Source organism: Lissotriton vulgaris, chromosome 6 (assembly GCF_964263255.1).
Source record: "Lissotriton vulgaris chromosome 6, aLisVul1.2, whole genome shotgun sequence".
Classification (NCBI taxonomy): Eukaryota; Metazoa; Chordata; class Amphibia; order Caudata; family Salamandridae; genus Lissotriton; species Lissotriton vulgaris.
Window position 1 is genome coordinate 1,303,734,635 of NC_141694.1, and position 17,805 is coordinate 1,303,752,439.

General features: G+C 42.3%; 1 protein-coding gene across 1 annotated transcript in view; it reads left to right on the forward strand.

Annotated features, from left to right (window-relative positions):
• The window catches only part of SLC18B1 (solute carrier family 18 member B1), a 569,858-nt gene that overhangs the window by 508,403 nt on the left and 43,650 nt on the right, over nt 1-17,805 (forward strand). Inside the window, exon 13 of the mRNA XM_086925400.1 lies at nt 14,952-15,001. Coding sequence (XP_086781526.1) covers nt 14,952-15,001 — 50 coding nt within the window. The remainder of the gene's footprint in view (nt 1-14,951; nt 15,002-17,805) is intronic.

Here is a 17,805-nt window from a genome sequence, read left to right on the forward strand (position 1 = left end):
AATTGTACATGCTACATCAGCATTAATAGCAAAAATGTTCCCATCGTTCTGTGGGAAATGCTGATGTTTCCCACTGTAAACCTACCCTGGGCAAGCCATCGTCCCCTATGTCCCTCTCAAAGCCCATTTGAAATTACTTGGATTCAGAACAATTAACGCAAAGACCCAATAATTCTACAAACACTACTAGTGTGTGTAGCAATATTCGCATTAGGAATTATGTGCGTATGTCCATTCAGTCTTTTCCTTGAAATTGATTTCTAACCTACTGTCTTGCAATCCCTCAAAATATTATTGTCAATTCTATTCATCTTACATCATCCCTTCTTTCTGAGCACAGGATACATCAATCTTTGTGGGAAACCTAAAGAAATGCCATACAGTGCCCATATTTTGGTCTTGACCATTTCGCAAGGATCATCCCCAAACCATTTGCTTACACCTTCTTGTTTTCTGAACCTATTTTTGTTAGCTTTTAGGACTCTGCACACTTTACCACTGCTAACCAGGGCTATAGTGCTTGCACACCCTCCTTTAAACATGGTAAAATTGTCTTACACCCTATTGGCATATTTAATTTACTTTTAATTCCTTGGTAAAGTGGTACCACCAGTACCCAGGGGCTGTAAATGAAATCCTACTAGTGGGTCTGTAGAACGTATTATACCAACTACTTCAGTAGCCTGTTTGAACATGTCTAAGGCCTGCCATTACAAAATGTGTGAGCAGTTAAAAACTGCCATTTAGAGCTGTCAGGATAAACATCTTGCCAGACCTAAACCTTTCCTTTCAATACGTATAAGTCACCCTTTGGGAAGACCCTAAACTGCCCACAGGGCAGGGTGCAGTGTATTTAAAAAGCTGGATATGTACTTTTAATTTTTACAGGTCTTGGTAGTGAAAAACTCTTAAATTTGCTTTTTCACAACTGCAAGGCCTCTCCCATAGGATAAAATAGGGTTAACATATTACATTTACTATAGCCCTATAGCCCACCGTAGCGGGCTATACCAGTTAATAAAGGCCCACTCCAGCGTTAAAGGCCCGAGACGAAGGCGAGGGCCTGTAACAAGGGCTCGGATAGGCCTTTGTTTAAACAGCATTGGAAAGTTGGAATGTTGCTCTGTGGGCCTTTACTGGCCGTAGAAGCACAGAGCACTCCACTGTCTGCAATTAAGTGCTCCAAATTGCAATGATCTAATACATGATAACTTTAGCTTGGGAGCAGGGAATGAATGTCGAGTTTGGTGTGTGAAGAATTGTAATTTAATCCCTTTTTAATAGTAAAGTCAGATATGTTGCCATTCTGAAAATGCAAACTTTTCGAAAGTTTGCATTTTCTTGTCGCAACCATTTGGTGTCTACAGTCTGTAACCTGGATCACATGACTAGGTGTAGCTGGCAGTTGGTCTTTGTGTATTGCTCACAACAGTGAGATGAAGGGAAGATAGGCAAAATGGGTCACCTCTGACTTGATGAAGGGGAGAAGATGTCTCCTATCATACTTGAGAATCAACTAAATACTTCAAGTGTCACTGATCACTTGACCCTACCCGCACTGCATATTGCAAACAATAATTTGCCAAATGTATACCCACACATTTTTTTAAAAATCTGTACATTTCACATGTATTTAATGCATTCTGTTTTGTGTAACAATTATTATCCAAAATGAAACTCTGCACAAAAAAGTTGTCTTTCAAACAATATTACTTTAGTCTGTATAATTTCTTTTTTTTAAAATTCCAACATTTTTAATGAATGCATTTAAACATTCATGAACTTCATAAGTCGTTTATCCCAATGCATTTCGGGATGCAAGATCCCTTCTTCAGGGCTTATTTACAAAAATGAGCTCAAGAAATGCTAGCTGGTTATTTAATAAACCTTCACCAAACTGAAAACACCCGATTTGTGAATGAAAAGTGCTACTTGAACAGTACCACTTACCAACAATGTGTTCAAATGCGAGCAAATAATGCTGCTGAAGTCCAGAACATGATGCAATAAATTCTAAAATCAAAAAGAACGAACTTATGTTCAAAGCCCCAATTTCCTAGAATTGCTGTGGCAATATCTGCTATCTATTGACCCAAGCGTGTTAGCTTTAAACAACCCTGCCAACGGAAATCTGGGTACACTGTGTAGTAAACAGAATCCACTGGTCCTTCCAAAAAATTGTTTACTGCACAAATAAAAGTATGCTGTAAATATCTACACCAGAGCTATCTCATATAACTGTGATAGCTACATATATGTAAGTTCTATTCAGTGAATCTCTTAAATCAAAGCATGTTCTCGCTCTCTAAAGCATGAATACCTCTGTGATTAACTCGACAATCTGAGTATACCAAAGTATCAGCTAAAAACAGTTTGTAATAACCCTGAGAGGGTCTATGGTATAAACCAGTATCCCCAACGTGCTCTCAATTATGCCTGAAAATAAATATGTTTACCTTAATGCAAAGATGAGACGCGGTTCTCGAAAAATGAAGGCCACAAATAACACTTCGAGGAGCGTGCTGAGCACCCAGTCTGTAGATAAACTTGTTTTCCAAACCGTAGCCTGTAAACCATAAATCCAAAGGTTGAAGTACACCAGTGTGCGTACACAGCGTATTTGTTCTACTTTCATGCTGTACAATTGACCTGTAGGAATGTCAATGAACTTCCAACTGAAAACCGTGCCAATCAAATGCTGGTAACGTACCCAAGCCTCTGAGTTGCCCCGATTCAAGTACCGTCACGCTCATAGCCACAAAAATAGGACTACTCTGAACTCTACCGAAGTAAAAATATTGGCTATCTTGCGTTGACGCTATCAACCCAATTACTAAAACGCTGATGTGCCAATCAGATGCTGGAAACGTACACCAGCCTCTGTGCTTCTCCGATTCAGGTACCGTCATGCCCATTGCCACGAAAATCGAACTACTCTCAACAACACTAGGGCAAAAACGGCGGCCATCTTGCGATGACTATATCAACCTTATTTCTAACACGCTATTGTGCCATCATAAATAAATGCTCATAAAACGACCAAAAGGGTAAAAGAAAGGTGAAATTGAATCTTCATCCAAAAAGTGAATACAAGTAAACCTATTGTACCAGCACTCTTCAGAGTAGTCCTATTTTTGTGGCTATGAGAGTGACAGTACTTGAATCGGGGAAACTCAGAGGCTTGTGTACGTTACCAGCGTTTGCTCGGCGCGGTTCTCAGTTGGAAGTTCGTTGAAATTCCTACAGGTCAGTTGTACAGCATACGAGTAGAACAAATACTCGGTGTACGCACACTGTTGTACTTCAACCTTTGGTTTTATGGTTTACAGGCTACGATTTGGGAAAAAAGTTTATCTACAGACGGGGTGGGCAGCATGCTCCTCAAAGTGCTTTTTGTGGACTTCCTTTTTTGAGAACTGCGTCTCATCTTCGCATTAAGGTAAACGTGTTCATTTTCAGGCATAATTGAGAGCACGTTGATGTAGTGGTTTTTACCATAGACCCTCTCAGGGTTTTTGCAAACTGTTTTTAGCTAATACTTTGGTATACACAGATTGTCGAGTTAATCACAGAGGTTTTTACGCTTTAGAGCGAGAACATGCTTTGATTTAGGAGGTTCACTGATAAGAACTTACATATATGTAGCTATCGCGGTTATATTATAAAGCTCTGGTGTAGATATTTACAGCATACTTTTATTTACCCAGATTTCGGTTGGCAGGATTGTTTCAAGGTAACACGCTTGGGCCAATAGATAGCAGATATTGCCACAGCAATTCTAGGAAATTGGGGCTTTGAACATAAGTTTGTTCTTTTTGATTTTAGAATTTATTGCGTCATGATCTGGACTTCGATTCAGAAAAGGGGGTGGTGATGAACAGAGTGTCTGAATTAAGCAGACCACTCTTACCCAGTCCAAAGATCAGGGCTTGATCCATCACCGTTATTTATCTCACTGCCCCATCCCAGCTCAGAACCTGGCTATATGCAAATCAGTCTGTCCCTGGCCCAGTGCATCATGGGAACAGGGCAGACTAAACTACCAAGCCAATTCTTCACCAGAAAGGAGACAAGCTACCGGGGACCGGTTTCTGGCATTTTAGCCGTCTTCGGCCCGGCTTGCTTGAATCCTGATGGAGCAGAGAGAAAGGGACTCATGTCTGAGTATACCCTGCCACACCTATAGTGGCCAAAAACGATTCAGAAAAGGGGGTGGTGATGAACAGAGTGTCTGAATTAAGCAGACCACTCTTACCCAGTCCAAAGATCAGGGCTTGATCCATCACCGTTATTTATCTCACTGCCCCATCCCAGCTCAGAACCTGGCTATATGCAAATCAGTCTGTCCCTGGCCCAGTGCATCATGGGAACAGGGCAGACTAAACTACCAAGCCAATTCTTCACCAGAAAGGAGACAAGCTACCGGGGACCGGTTTCTGGCATTTCAGCCGTCTTCAGCCCGGCTTGCTTGAATCCTGATGGAGCAGTGAGAAAGGGACTCATGTCTGAGTATACCCTGCCACACCTATAGTGGCCAAAAACGATTCAGAAAAGGGGGTGGTGATGAACAGAGTGTCTGAATTAAGCAGACCACTCTTACCCAGTCCAAAGATCAGGGCTTGATCCATCACCATTATTTATCTCACTGCCCCATCCCAGCTCAGAACCTGGCTATATGCAAATCAGTCTGTCCCTGGCCCAGTGCATCATGGGAACAGGGCAGACTAAACTACCAAGCCAATTCTTCACCAGAAAGGAAACAAGCTACCGGGGACCGGTTTCTGGCATTTCAGCCGTCTTCGGCCCGGCTTGTTTCCTTCCCAGTGTAAGAATTGGCTTTTGTAGTTTGGTTTGCCCTGTTCCCATCATGCACTGGGACAGGAACAGACTAATTTGCATACAGCCAGGTTCTGAAACTGGGATGGTGCAGTGAGCTAAAAAACGGTGTTGGATCTAGCCCTGATCTCTTGACTGGGTGAGAGCTTTCTGCTTAATTCAGAGACTCTGTCCCTCACCACCCCTTGTTGTAAATATATGATCTGGACTTCAGCAGCATTATTTGCACGCATTTTAACTCCTTGTTGGTAAGTCGTACTGTTCAAGTAGCACTTTTCATGAATCAGGTTTTTTCAGTTTGGTGAAGGTTAATTAAATAACCAGCCACCATTTCTTGAGCTCATTTTTGTCAAAAGGCGGATTGTAACTTGTTCCGCCAATGTTGTGCTATACAATTATATGTGAAATTTTGTTTATTTCTTGACAGTACCCCTGAAGAACGGATCTTGCATTCTGAAATGCATTGGGATAAACAACTTATGAAGTTCATGAATGTTTAAATGCATTTGTTAAAAAATTTCAAATTTTGTTAAAAAGAAATTATAAAGACTAAAGTAAAATTGTTTGAAAGACACAACTTTTTTTGTGCAGCCTTTCATTTTGGATAATAATTGTTACACAAAACAGAATGCATTAAATACATGTGAAATATACAGATTTTGTAAAACAATTGGCAAATTATTGTTTGCAACATGTAGTGTGGGTACGTTCAAGTGATCAGTGACACTTGAAGTATTTAGTTGATTCTCATAATAGGGAGGGTAGCTTGCTCCTTTTCCCCCCAGCACTCCCTGATTAAACTTGGGATAAAAATTCTGATTTAGTACTAATTTTTCTCAAATAGGTGTGCGCAGTACAAACCATTATCTCCTCCTATCATACTTGCACATCATAAAGGCTCTTCCTGATCTCACTAACAAAGGTTTGACACTAGTCTTTTGTGGCAAGCTGGGATTCAGGCAGGGGGTGGAAAATCCCCAACACCTGTGCACTTGGAAACTCCAGAACCTTCTCTTACTTCAAAGTGACACAATGTGTAAATATTTGCCCCTCAGAGACAACTCTTCAGAACACATCTGGACTTGTGTAAGACTGGAAATGACTGCTTCACTGCTCTGCTAGAAGGACTATTAATGTGTCGCACTGCTGCCTGGGTGAAAGACTAGACCTGCATCTTGAACCCAGGACCACCACAGTGACTCCAAAGGCTAGTTGGCTAGCCTTCTGATCAGAGCCTCAGGGACAGAAAAGGCACTAACCACCTTTAACCTCGCACCTGGATCCTGTCTGCTGTGAATCCTATCCCCCAAATAGTGCCACCCAGCCCTGGAGCCTTGGAAATGGGCCTGATGGTGCTCTGCCAGCCCAGCTGTTGTCATATCAGCATCACCTCTGACACAATTTTTTTAAATTAGTGTGGGATTTTTCTTGTGTTGTGTTTTCACTTTATTACTGTTTGAAGGGCTGCATAAATACTTTAAACCTTGCCTCTAAGTTAAGCCTGAAGGCTTTTGCTTAGATGTGAACCACCCCTGTTTGAGTAGCAAGAAGGGTTTCTAGGTCCTGAAGAAAGGCCACAATCATTTTGTCATCCAATGATATGAAACATGTAGACAGTTATCCTCACTTAAAAATTTGAAAAGTCTACTAGGATATCTACGTTCAAGTACTACTGTTTTTAATCATGACATGGAACCCGCCACTTAAAGTTGGTTCAGCTGGCTCCCTTTGTTATTTTTAATCCATGCATTTCCCACACCCTACTCACCTTGTTTTACACCACACATCCCTCATCAATGGCCAAGGCCATGGACAAAGAGATCTTTAGCAAAGAGCCCTCCTGCGGGGCCGTTTGGGCATTGCAGCACCGGCCTGAGGGGCTGCCTTATGATGAAGCATGACACCGTTTGGGGTGTGTGAGGGCCCTTGCTCCTTACAGTCTTAATGTAGCACAAGTAAGAAAAAAAAAACAAATGTATTATCTAACACCGCATAGCTGCCTTCCCCTTTGGGATAGTGGCACTGCTGTACTTAACGGTCTGCTTTCAGTGTTCATTGTAATTTAGTAATTAGCTATCTCTGTTAAATAACATATTATTTAGTACTCTTTACTATTTTTCCTCACAAAACACTCCAATATTCATATGAAAACAATAGATCGAACATATAAGATACATGAGGCATAGCCCAGATATTGAGGCCTGTCTTGCAACCAATATACAGAAAACATCAAACAGAAAATAAAAGATAGAGCACCTTACATACATCCAAGAAAGCAAAGACAGGCCATATATATGACTAACACTGTGCTTTCACCAGCACCTCACACCATGGTATGACATACACTACCAGACATTTGCGTATTACTCATAGTTACTGACATGCGGCCAAGACAGCATAGATAAAAAAGTATTATGGCATGTAAAAGCACTTGCCACATCTCCGTTCATTAGGGAGTGTGACTATCTATTAAATTAAAAGTGACATGCCTGCAAATTGAAAAGCCCTCAGGTCTTTGCCCTTAAACATCATATTCCCAAACCCCATACCTTGACCAATAAAACATATGCTTCTTATCAAGGACAAGACCACATTATAATACAATAACCTATCATGATGCTGGGTCAGTAATCAAACCTCAGAATTGTGTTGAAGGTCACCGAACTGCCACAATAGATATAAGGGCCACACAAGTTACAGAATGGGCAATGTATACATGTGAATGACATAACATATTGCAAGGACCTTTTATAGTAAATGGTGAAAAAGTTTGATTACCCCGGAATAGTATTTATGCCTTGTGTAAGCAATCTGTTAACTGACAATGTTTCATTTGTGTTTAAAAAAAAAACAAGAGCATGAAAATGTAAAGGATGTGCTATTTATAAATAAACTTGAGTGTCCACATCATCAAAATACAGAAGGCCTTCTGATACATCCCCTCATGTGGCACACCGCTGGCGTTCATAGAAATGATTCGCAAAAAAGTAAATTTGAAAGGTTCAAAGTTTTCAGCGTTTTAATGATGTTTAGTTCATGTTGATATTTACAACATATTAGTTGCAATGTTGGTTCATTAGATTAATGCAAACGTTAGTCCCAATGCATTTCGGGCGGGAGAGCCCTTGATCACGGAGTCTGAAGAGAAAGAAAGATGAGGCCGGGTGAGTGGCTGTGTGAAAGATAAAAAAACGGGGGGGTTGGGTTTTTAACGTGAGCTAGGTGAAGGGTTGTGCGCTGTTACAATACTCGGTTAACGTGCGCAGTGTGACAACTTTAATAGGTGAAGGGAGGGTGGTGTGGGACTCTAACGCGCGTGAAACACAGCGTGCAAGATACGAGGCAATTACAAAGGTAACGCTTAAAAGCGGAGCGGTCTGTGAACTTACTTGGTGCTACGGATAGCGTGCCTGATAATCCATTCACGGGTCGGTGACAGAGTTGTAAGTGATTAGCTGGTATACATGCAGTGGCTGACGGGCGCGTTTACGTGATGGTAGAGATAGATGAAGGACTAAGTGTCGGGAGTGTGAAGGAGGTAAAAGAAGGTAAAAGAAGCGGCCATGTTAAAGGGAGAAGAGATATGAATGAGAATGGAGGAAACATAGCGGAGCAATGTAAACGAAGTAAACAAAGTCATGAATGATACACATAATTACAAATAACAACTAAATTCACTGCGGTCATTTAAGCCAAAAGGCTTGAAGGTCTGCAAACGGTAAATCCACTCGAGCTCACGTTTCAATAGTAACTTGTGGATGTCAATTCCTTCTTTCTTGGTGACTGTTTCCAAGATGACAAATTTCAACTGGGCAATGGTATGCCGGGATTCAAGAAAATGCATGGCTACACTTGATTTTTCAAGTTTGAGTCTGATATTCGACTTGTGCTCATTTAAGCGGGTCTTGATCTTACGTTCGGTTTTTCCAACGTATAGTTTCCCGCAGGGGCATTTTAGAGCGTAAATTAAGTTCATCGAGTCGCATGTGGCATCCACTTGTAGGTGTATTTTGTGGCCTTTCATAGGATGTTGTATTGAGTTACCCTTAATGATGTTGTGACAATGGTTGCAATTTAGGCACGGTTGAGTGCCACGGTGTTGAATTGTGGTGTCACTAGGTTTGCTTAGAATCTCCTGTAGGTTTTTGCTTCTTGTGTGAGCAAATATTGGAGGGTTTTGGAAAATGCCCTGAAAATCTGGCTCCATCTGCAGTATAGGCCAATGCCTATATATGATCTTTTTGTAGATGTGGGTGACAGTAGAGTATTTAGAAACTAGAACCATTCGATCTTCTTGCTTCTTATGGCTTTTGAGTAGACTGTCTTTTCTGGGTATCTGTTGGACTCTGGTTCGTGCGTCTTGCAGTATGTCTTCCGGGTACCCTCGGTTGCGAAATCTTTCATGCATTTCATTGATACGTGTATCAAGTATGGACTCGTCTGATACAATGCGTTTTACTCGCAGCATCTGCGAGTAAGGTAAATGTTTCTTTAGAGTACCCTGATGGAAACTTGAAAAATGTAATGTGTTGTTGCGATCTGTACTTTTTCTATGCAAATCTGTCACTAGGCCTTGTGGTGTGGTTTTGATATGAACATCCAAGAAGGAAATGCTGGTATCACTTATTTGCCAAGTCAGATTAATTCGTGAGTCTTTGGTGTTGATTTCTGATAGAAAGTTTTCAAGAGTGTCTTTGGTGTCTGACCATAGGAAAAATAAGTCGTCAATGTAGCGCACGTACATTTTTGATTTATCTTGGAAGCGCTGATCAGTGTATATGTGCTGTTTCTCGAAATTCTCCATGTAGACGTTAGCGTATGTGGGGGCGGCGCAGTTTCCCATCGCCATGCCTGAGAGTTGCAAAAACCATTGATCATCCAGTCTGAAGTAGCTATGGTACAAAATAAACATCATGAGTTCCATGATGAATGCCTGTTTGGTTACGTCAATTTCGCTGTGCAGTAGTATTTGTTCCACAGCCTCAATACCTCCTAAGTGGGGTATTGAGGTATACAGAGAGCTCACGTCTGCGGTGCAGAGGACAAGTGGTTCATTGGGTGCCAGTTGTAGTTCAGAGAGTTTCAACAAAAAGTTGGTTGTGTCCTTGACGTAACTAGCTGATTTGGTAACTAGCGGTTGCAGGTACTTGTCAATGAACTTGCCGGGTGTCTCATGTATCGATCCTCTTGTTGACACTATGGGTCGGAAAGGTGGGTCCAAAAGGTTTTTATGGATTTTGGGACACATGTAGATGGTGGGGCTCTTGGGATGTTCAATCAATAAATAGTTTTTAGTACGTTCCTGGATGATATCAGCATGGTAAGCTTTGTTGACAATGGCTTTCAAGATGTTTTGAAATTCCCTGGTGGGATTGTTGTTAAGAGCCATATAGGTCGTTTTGTCTTCAATATGTTCTTGCAGTTTTTTAACGTACATGGTTGTGTTGAGGATTACCAAAGCTCCTCCCTTGTCAGCCTTAACGCATTTAATGCGTGGGTTATTCGCAAGTGCTTTCAAGTTGTCCCGGTCTTTTTTGGTAAGATTTTGTGTTTTCCTAGAGGACTTGAAATTGATTTTCTGAATGTCATTACGTACAAGGGTTTCGAATAGATCGATACATTTATGGCTGCTTGGTGCTTGAAAAGAACTAGGAGGTCTTAATCCAAGGAGCTCATCATCTTTATCCGTGGTGGTGGACGGGAGGGTGTTGTCAAAGAAATTGCGTAGCCTCAATTTTCTTGTGAATTTGAAGGTGCTAACTTCAAGTTCTAAAAGATTGGTAAGAGTGGTTGGGATAAAGGACGTGCCTTTCTCTAATAGGTCCATCTGGTAATCCGATACTTTTATGTCAGATATGTTAATGACTAGACGGTCTTTTTCGGTTTTTGATCTTTCTTCGCCACCGTGCTCCGGGTGGCTGGAGGACTTTTTTCTCTGTCCTTTGGTCTGGCTCCGCCTGAGTCGTCGAGTTGGTCCGGGCCTACCTCTAAAAAATGGCTCGATGAAGTTTGGTCTTGGCTGGCTGCTGATGTGCTGGCTGGTTCTGTACTAGGGGGTGATCTGGATGCTGGTGTGCGTCTCGAGGTTCTACTGGATGAATCAGTGTCTGAGGACGATGTATCGGTTTGTGCTTTTTGTGGACGATTGCGTCGTCGTTGGGCATATATGTCAGCCCACGAGTAAACCTCGTCAAGCTTATAATCAAGCGTGTCCCGTCGGAACTTTCTGACTTTTCGATCGTTGATCTCCTTTTGATGTTTATCCAAGATACTCTTGATGTCTTCTAATGAGGATGTGAGTTCTTCTGGGGTGAGTAGGTTTTTCAGTTCGTTGTCAATCTCTTTGATTTCAATTTCCAGATCTTTTAGAATTCCAGCAAGTTCTTCAACTATCAGCAATATTAAATCGAGGCTGCATTTATTTAATATGCCATTCCATTTTTCAATGAAAGTTTTAGAGTTTTTGCATAAGGAAGGCTTTAGAGCAATTCGCAGACCGCGTGGGATTCTTAGCGCCCGATGGTATCGTAGTAGTGTACTCGCATGGAGCTTCTGATTGATGTGGCGTTTGGACAAATACAATAGTTGTTTTATACATTGCTCCTTGTTCCGGCTGGTGGTGGTGGTGCTGGTTTCTTCCTCTATCAGTGAGTAAATACGGACCAACTCGACGACTCAGGCGGAGCCAGACCAAAGGACAGAGAAAAAAGTCCTCCAGCCACCCGGAGCACGGTGGCGAAGAAAGATCAAAAACCGAAAAAGACCGTCTAGTCATTAACATATCTGACATAAAAGTATCGGATTACCAGATGGACCTATTAGAGAAAGGCACGTCCTTTATCCCAACCACTCTTACCAATCTTTTAGAACTTGAAGTTAGCACCTTCAAATTCACAAGAAAATTGAGGCTACGCAATTTCTTTGACAACACCCTCCCGTCCACCACCACGGATAAAGATGATGAGCTCCTTGGATTAAGACCTCCTAGTTCTTTTCAAGCACCAAGCAGCCATAAATGTATCGATCTATTCGAAACCCTTGTACGTAATGACATTCAGAAAATCAATTTCAAGTCCTCTAGGAAAACACAAAATCTTACCAAAAAAGACCGGGACAACTTGAAAGCACTTGCGAATAACCCACGCATTAAATGCGTTAAGGCTGACAAGGGAGGAGCTTTGGTAATCCTCAACACAACCATGTACGTTAAAAAACTGCAAGAACATATTGAAGACAAAACGACCTATATGGCTCTTAACAACAATCCCACCAGGGAATTTCAAAACATCTTGAAAGCCATTGTCAACAAAGCTTACCATGCTGATATCATCCAGGAACGTACTAAAAACTATTTATTGATTGAACATCCCAAGAGCCCCACCATCTACATGTGTCCCAAAATCCATAAAAACCTTTTGGACCCACCTTTCCGACCCATAGTGTCAACAAGAGGATCGATACATGAGACACCCGGCAAGTTCATTGACAAGTACCTGCAACCGCTAGTTACCAAATCAGCTAGTTACGTCAAGGACACAACCAACTTTTTGTTGAAACTCTCTGAACTACAACTGGCACCCAATGAACCACTTGTCCTCTGCACCGCAGACGTGAGCTCTCTGTATACCTCAATACCCCACTTAGGAGGTATTGAGGCTGTGGAACAAATACTACTGCACAGCGAAATTGACGTAACCAAACAGGCATTCATCATGGAACTCATGATGTTTATTTTGTACCATAGCTACTTCAGACTGGATGATCAATGGTTTTTGCAACTCTCAGGCATGGCGATGGGAAACTGCGCCGCCCCCACATACGCTAACGTCTACATGGAGAATTTCGAGAAACAGCACATATACACTGATCAGCGCTTCCAAGATAAATCAAAAATGTACGTGCGCTACATTGACGACTTATTTTTCCTATGGTCAGACACCAAAGACACTCTTGAAAACTTTCTATCAGAAATCAACACCAAAGACTCACGAATTAATCTGACTTGGCAAATAAGTGATACCAGCATTTCCTTCTTGGATGTTCATATCAAAACCACACCACAAGGCCTAGTGACAGATTTGCATAGAAAAAGTACAGATCGCAACAACACATTACATTTTTCAAGTTTCCATCAGGGTACTCTAAAGAAACATTTACCTTACTCGCAGATGCTGCGAGTAAAACGCATTGTATCAGACGAGTCCATACTTGATACACGTATCAATGAAATGCATGAAAGATTTCGCAACCGAGGGTACCCGGAAGACATACTGCAAGACGCACGAACCAGAGTCCAACAGATACCCAGAAAAGACAGTCTACTCAAAAGCCATAAGAAGCAAGAAGATCGAATGGTTCTAGTTTCTAAATACTCTACTGTCAGCCACATCTACAAAAAGATCATATATAGGCATTGGCCTATACTGCAGATGGAGCCAGATTTTCAGGGCATTTTCCAAAACCCTCCAATATTTGCTCACACAAGAAGCAAAAACCTACAGGAGATTCTAAGCAAACCTAGTGACACCACAATTCAACACCGTGGCACTCAACCGTGCCTAAATTGCAACCATTGTCACAACATCATTAAGGGTAACTCAATACAACATCCTATGAAAGGCCACAAAATACACCTACAAGTGGATGCCACATGCGACTCGATGAACTTAATTTACGCTCTAAAATGCCCCTGCGGGAAACTATACGTTGGAAAAACCGAACGTAAGATCAAGACCCGCTTAAATGAGCACAAGTCGAATATCAGACTCAAACTTGAAAAATCAAGTGTAGCCATGCATTTTCTTGAATCCCGGCATACCATTGCCCAGTTGAAATTTGTCATCTTGGAAACAGTCACCAAGAAAGAAGGAATTGACATCCACAAGTTACTATTGAAACGTGAGCTCGAGTGGATTTACCGTTTGCAGACCTTCAAGCCTTTTGGCTTAAATGACCGCAGTGAATTTAGTTGTTATTTGTAATTATGTGTATCATTCATGACTTTGTTTACTTCGTTTACATTGCTCCGCTATGTTTCCTCCATTCTCATTCATATCTCTTCTCCCTTTAACATGGCCGCTTCTTTTACCTTCTTTTACCTCCTTCACACTCCCGACACTTAGTCCTTCATCTATCTCTACCATCACGTAAACGCGCCCGTCAGCCACTGCATGTATACCAGCTAATCACTTACAACTCTGTCACCGACCCGTGAATGGATTATCAGGCACGCTATCCGTAGCACCAAGTAAGTTCACAGACCGCTCCGCTTTTAAGCGTTACCTTTGTAATTGCCTCGTATCTTGCACGCTGTGTTTCACGCGCGTTAGAGTCCCACACCACCCTCCCTTCACCTATTAAAGTTGTCACACTGCGCACGTTAACCGAGTATTGTAACAGCGCACAACCCTTCACCTAGCTCACGTTAAAAACCCAACCCCCCCGTTTTTTTATCTTTCACACAGCCACTCACCCGGCCTCATCTTTCTTTCTCTTCAGACTCCGTGATCAAGGGCTCTCCCGCCCGAAATGCATTGGGACTAACTTTTGCATTAATCTAATGAACCAACATTGCAACTAATATGTTGTAAATATCAACATGAACTAAACATCATTAAAACGCTGAAAACTTTGAACCTTTCAAATTTACTTTTTTGCGAATCATTTCTATGAAGGCCAGCGGTGTGCCACATGAGGGGATGTATCAGAAGGCCTTCTGTATACACAACACAGTTACTCAAATCTAGGTGCATTGACGGTTTGCACCACCCTCGAGAGCACCTTAATACTAACTCAACGTCGCACTACAATTGACTAATCTCCAAGCTGTGCACCTCCCATCATTTACAATTACATCATCAAAATCACATTTAATATTAAATATCACACTTTCATATTTTGCCAGCACATTTTATTAGGCTATTTACCACATAAGTCCATAAAATAGTGTTAAATGTTAAACGTTGGTAATACCTGATTTTTAATGTATGACTGTATTTTCCGTACACTTAAATGCAAACTGCTTAGCAGCTGTGTGTGCTTATGTGCATTTCAGCCAACATACGTAAACTATATTTTTAGTATTCAGGTATAATAACTTGTGATTTTTTTTAAAGGGTCTGTCAGTAGGAACATTCTACATCAGAGAAAGCCTGTTAAAGAAAAGGTGAGTCACTCGTTTTTAGGTTTTCATTTATAGATTGCTGAATTTAGTTAATAAAAGGGGTGTTTTTCAGGTCTATAGCATAGAATAGACAATAACTCGAGGTTGGTAGTAAATAGGTGTATTTTCATGCATTTTCAAAAATGCCTTTGTTTAATTTCCTTATTCAGATCATTCATTTGTTATGTTGTGTATCTTTTTTTTGTGCTTAGTTTATAGATGATTTTCACTCCAAGCATTCCTTCAACTTTGTCTCAGTTTGTACTTGGTACAAACTCAACTCGATTATTTATTTATAAAAACACTTTTATAGCATGTATGTTTGCTCCTTCAGATCCACATTTATCTTTCATAGTTAAAAATATATTGAAGTGATTTAATGCTGTTATGGAAGCCGCCACAAGTTGATGACATTGTGGAACAGCATTAAAGAGTTGGGATTGGCTGACAACGTTTTGATATTGTTAGAACTGGGGGTCTCTAGTTGGCAGAGGTAGGTACCACTGTCCAAATAGGGACCCTTGCTTCTAATCAGGGTAAGGAGGAAACACTTTTAGATAACCTCAGCTCACCCCCTGGGTAGCTTTGCGCGAGCAGTCAAGGCTTATTAAAGGCAATGTGTTAAGTATTTGTACAAACACTCACAGTAACACAGTGAAAACCCCACAAAATGACTCCACAACAGTTAAGAAAAATAAAGGTATTTTTAATCTAAACTACACAATTCCAAAATAACAAAATTCCAACATACACAGTTCAAGAATATGGTTTCAGAAGTGTTCTTAAGGTTGCAATAAAATAATCCACAGTTGCGTCACGTTTTAGCCAACAGTACCTTTAGATGCAACAAAAGTACCAAGTGAAAGCTTTAGCGGTGAAAAGAAAGTGATACGTCACTCCTGAGACCCTGGGGAGGCGATGCGACAACCCCACCAGATGTAGCGGTGTGTTGTGGTGACTCCAGTCTGTATGGGGAGGTATTCGATACATTAAGTGGATTCCGGTACACAGGTTTTGTGGAAGCGGCTCGCAAAAGGGACGATGCGACGATCTTTGGGGCAGCGACGATCTCCAGTACGGTGACAATGCGCGGCTCTGCGACGATCTTCTACTTTCTCGGCCACTCGATGTGATGGCTCTGCGACAATGTTCGCAGCGACGTGATGCGGTCCGCAAGCAAGCAGTGCAACAATCTCACCCAGTGACGACAGGCTCTGCGATGATACTTGCAGTGATGGTAATCTTCCCACACTTGACTGGCGTGTCCCGCAAACAAAGGATGTGACTACTCTGGCAGCGGCAATAGGCGCTGCGACGATCTCGGCCTTCGTAGCAGCAGGAATTTCCTCGCACTGACGGGGATGCGTTCCTCAAGCGAGCGATGCAATAAAACTTGCAGAAAGTCTTTCAAATCTTGGATTCCAGCTTCCCAACACAGTTACAATTTCCAGAGGCACCACAACTGGCCCAAGCACTCTAGGAAGGTCAGAACTCTCTCAGCAGAGTTCAGGGAAGCTGGGGGTAAAGTCCTTTCGTTCCTGGGACTTCTTAACAAGGAGCCAGCTCTTCTCAGGCCCTTGGAGATTCCTTCAAGCAAGGGACACAGCACAAAGCAAAGTCATTCCCCTCTCCTTGGCAGCAAAGCAACAGCAGGTCAGTCCAGCAGAGCAACAGCAGGACAGTCTTCCTTCTTCAGTTTCAGCTTTCTCCTTGGCAGAGGTTCCTTCTTGATTCCAGTATAATCTCATTTTCTGTAGTCTGGGGTCCTGTACTTATACCCCTAAAAGTCTTTGTTCCCTTTGTGCAGGAGGGCTCAGAGCCCGGTCCAAACCAGTTCTGGAGCTCTCGGCTGACATGATTCCTTCTCTCCTTTCACAGTGCAGGGCAGAGACATCAGACACACCACAGGGGGTGGAGCCAGCACTGTGACGGGCAGGCACAGTCCTATTCGGGTCCCAGGTGCATCTCCTCCCTCTCATATAGATGCAGATCTCTTTATTCACCACTGGGCGGACTCATTCTGTTTCCTGGAATCCCACAGCCCTGTCACTCACAAACCAGTCAAGTCACAAACAGCCAAATGCACACAGAAAGGTCAGACAAGAGTACAGCCACTTTCTAAAAGTGCTATTCTCAAACACAGGATTTAAAAACCACCTTTCCTAAAAGATGTGTTATTAAATTCTGAGTTCAGGGATACCAGACCTTTATGTCCTATCTTGCTCCAATGGGAAGATATGCAGGTAACCACTAGAAAGCCGCCTTCTTGGCCTGTCCGGGCCCCCGGTTAGCACTCCTCAACAACTCACTTGCTACAGGCTCTGTCCCCGATGCTTTCAAACAGGCAGTTGTTGTACTCATACTCAAAAAGCTTGATGCTGACCCATCTGTCCTGAGTAATTATCGGCCGATCTCCCTCCTCCCCTACTTGGGGAAGGTTTTGGAGACCTATGTCTCCCGCTGCCTCATCGCTTTCATTGAAAATCCTCCTTTTTAGATGACCAGCAAGCCGGGTTTAGACCGGCCCACTCCACGGAAGCTGTCATCGTGGCCGTAATGGATGTGCTGAGACAAGGTGCCGATAAGAACCTGGCCCAAGCCCCTGTTCAATTAGATCTGCCGGCTGCTTTTGACACGGTCGATCACGCTATCTTGATCGACCGTGTCAGAAACGCGGGCATCCAGGGCTTGGCCTTAACATGGATCAGTTCCTTCCTGCACCAGCGTTCCCAATCGGTCCATCTATCCACCTTCTCTGCCCCCTACTCCTCACTTTCCTGTGGTGTCCCTCAAGGTTCTGCCCTTTC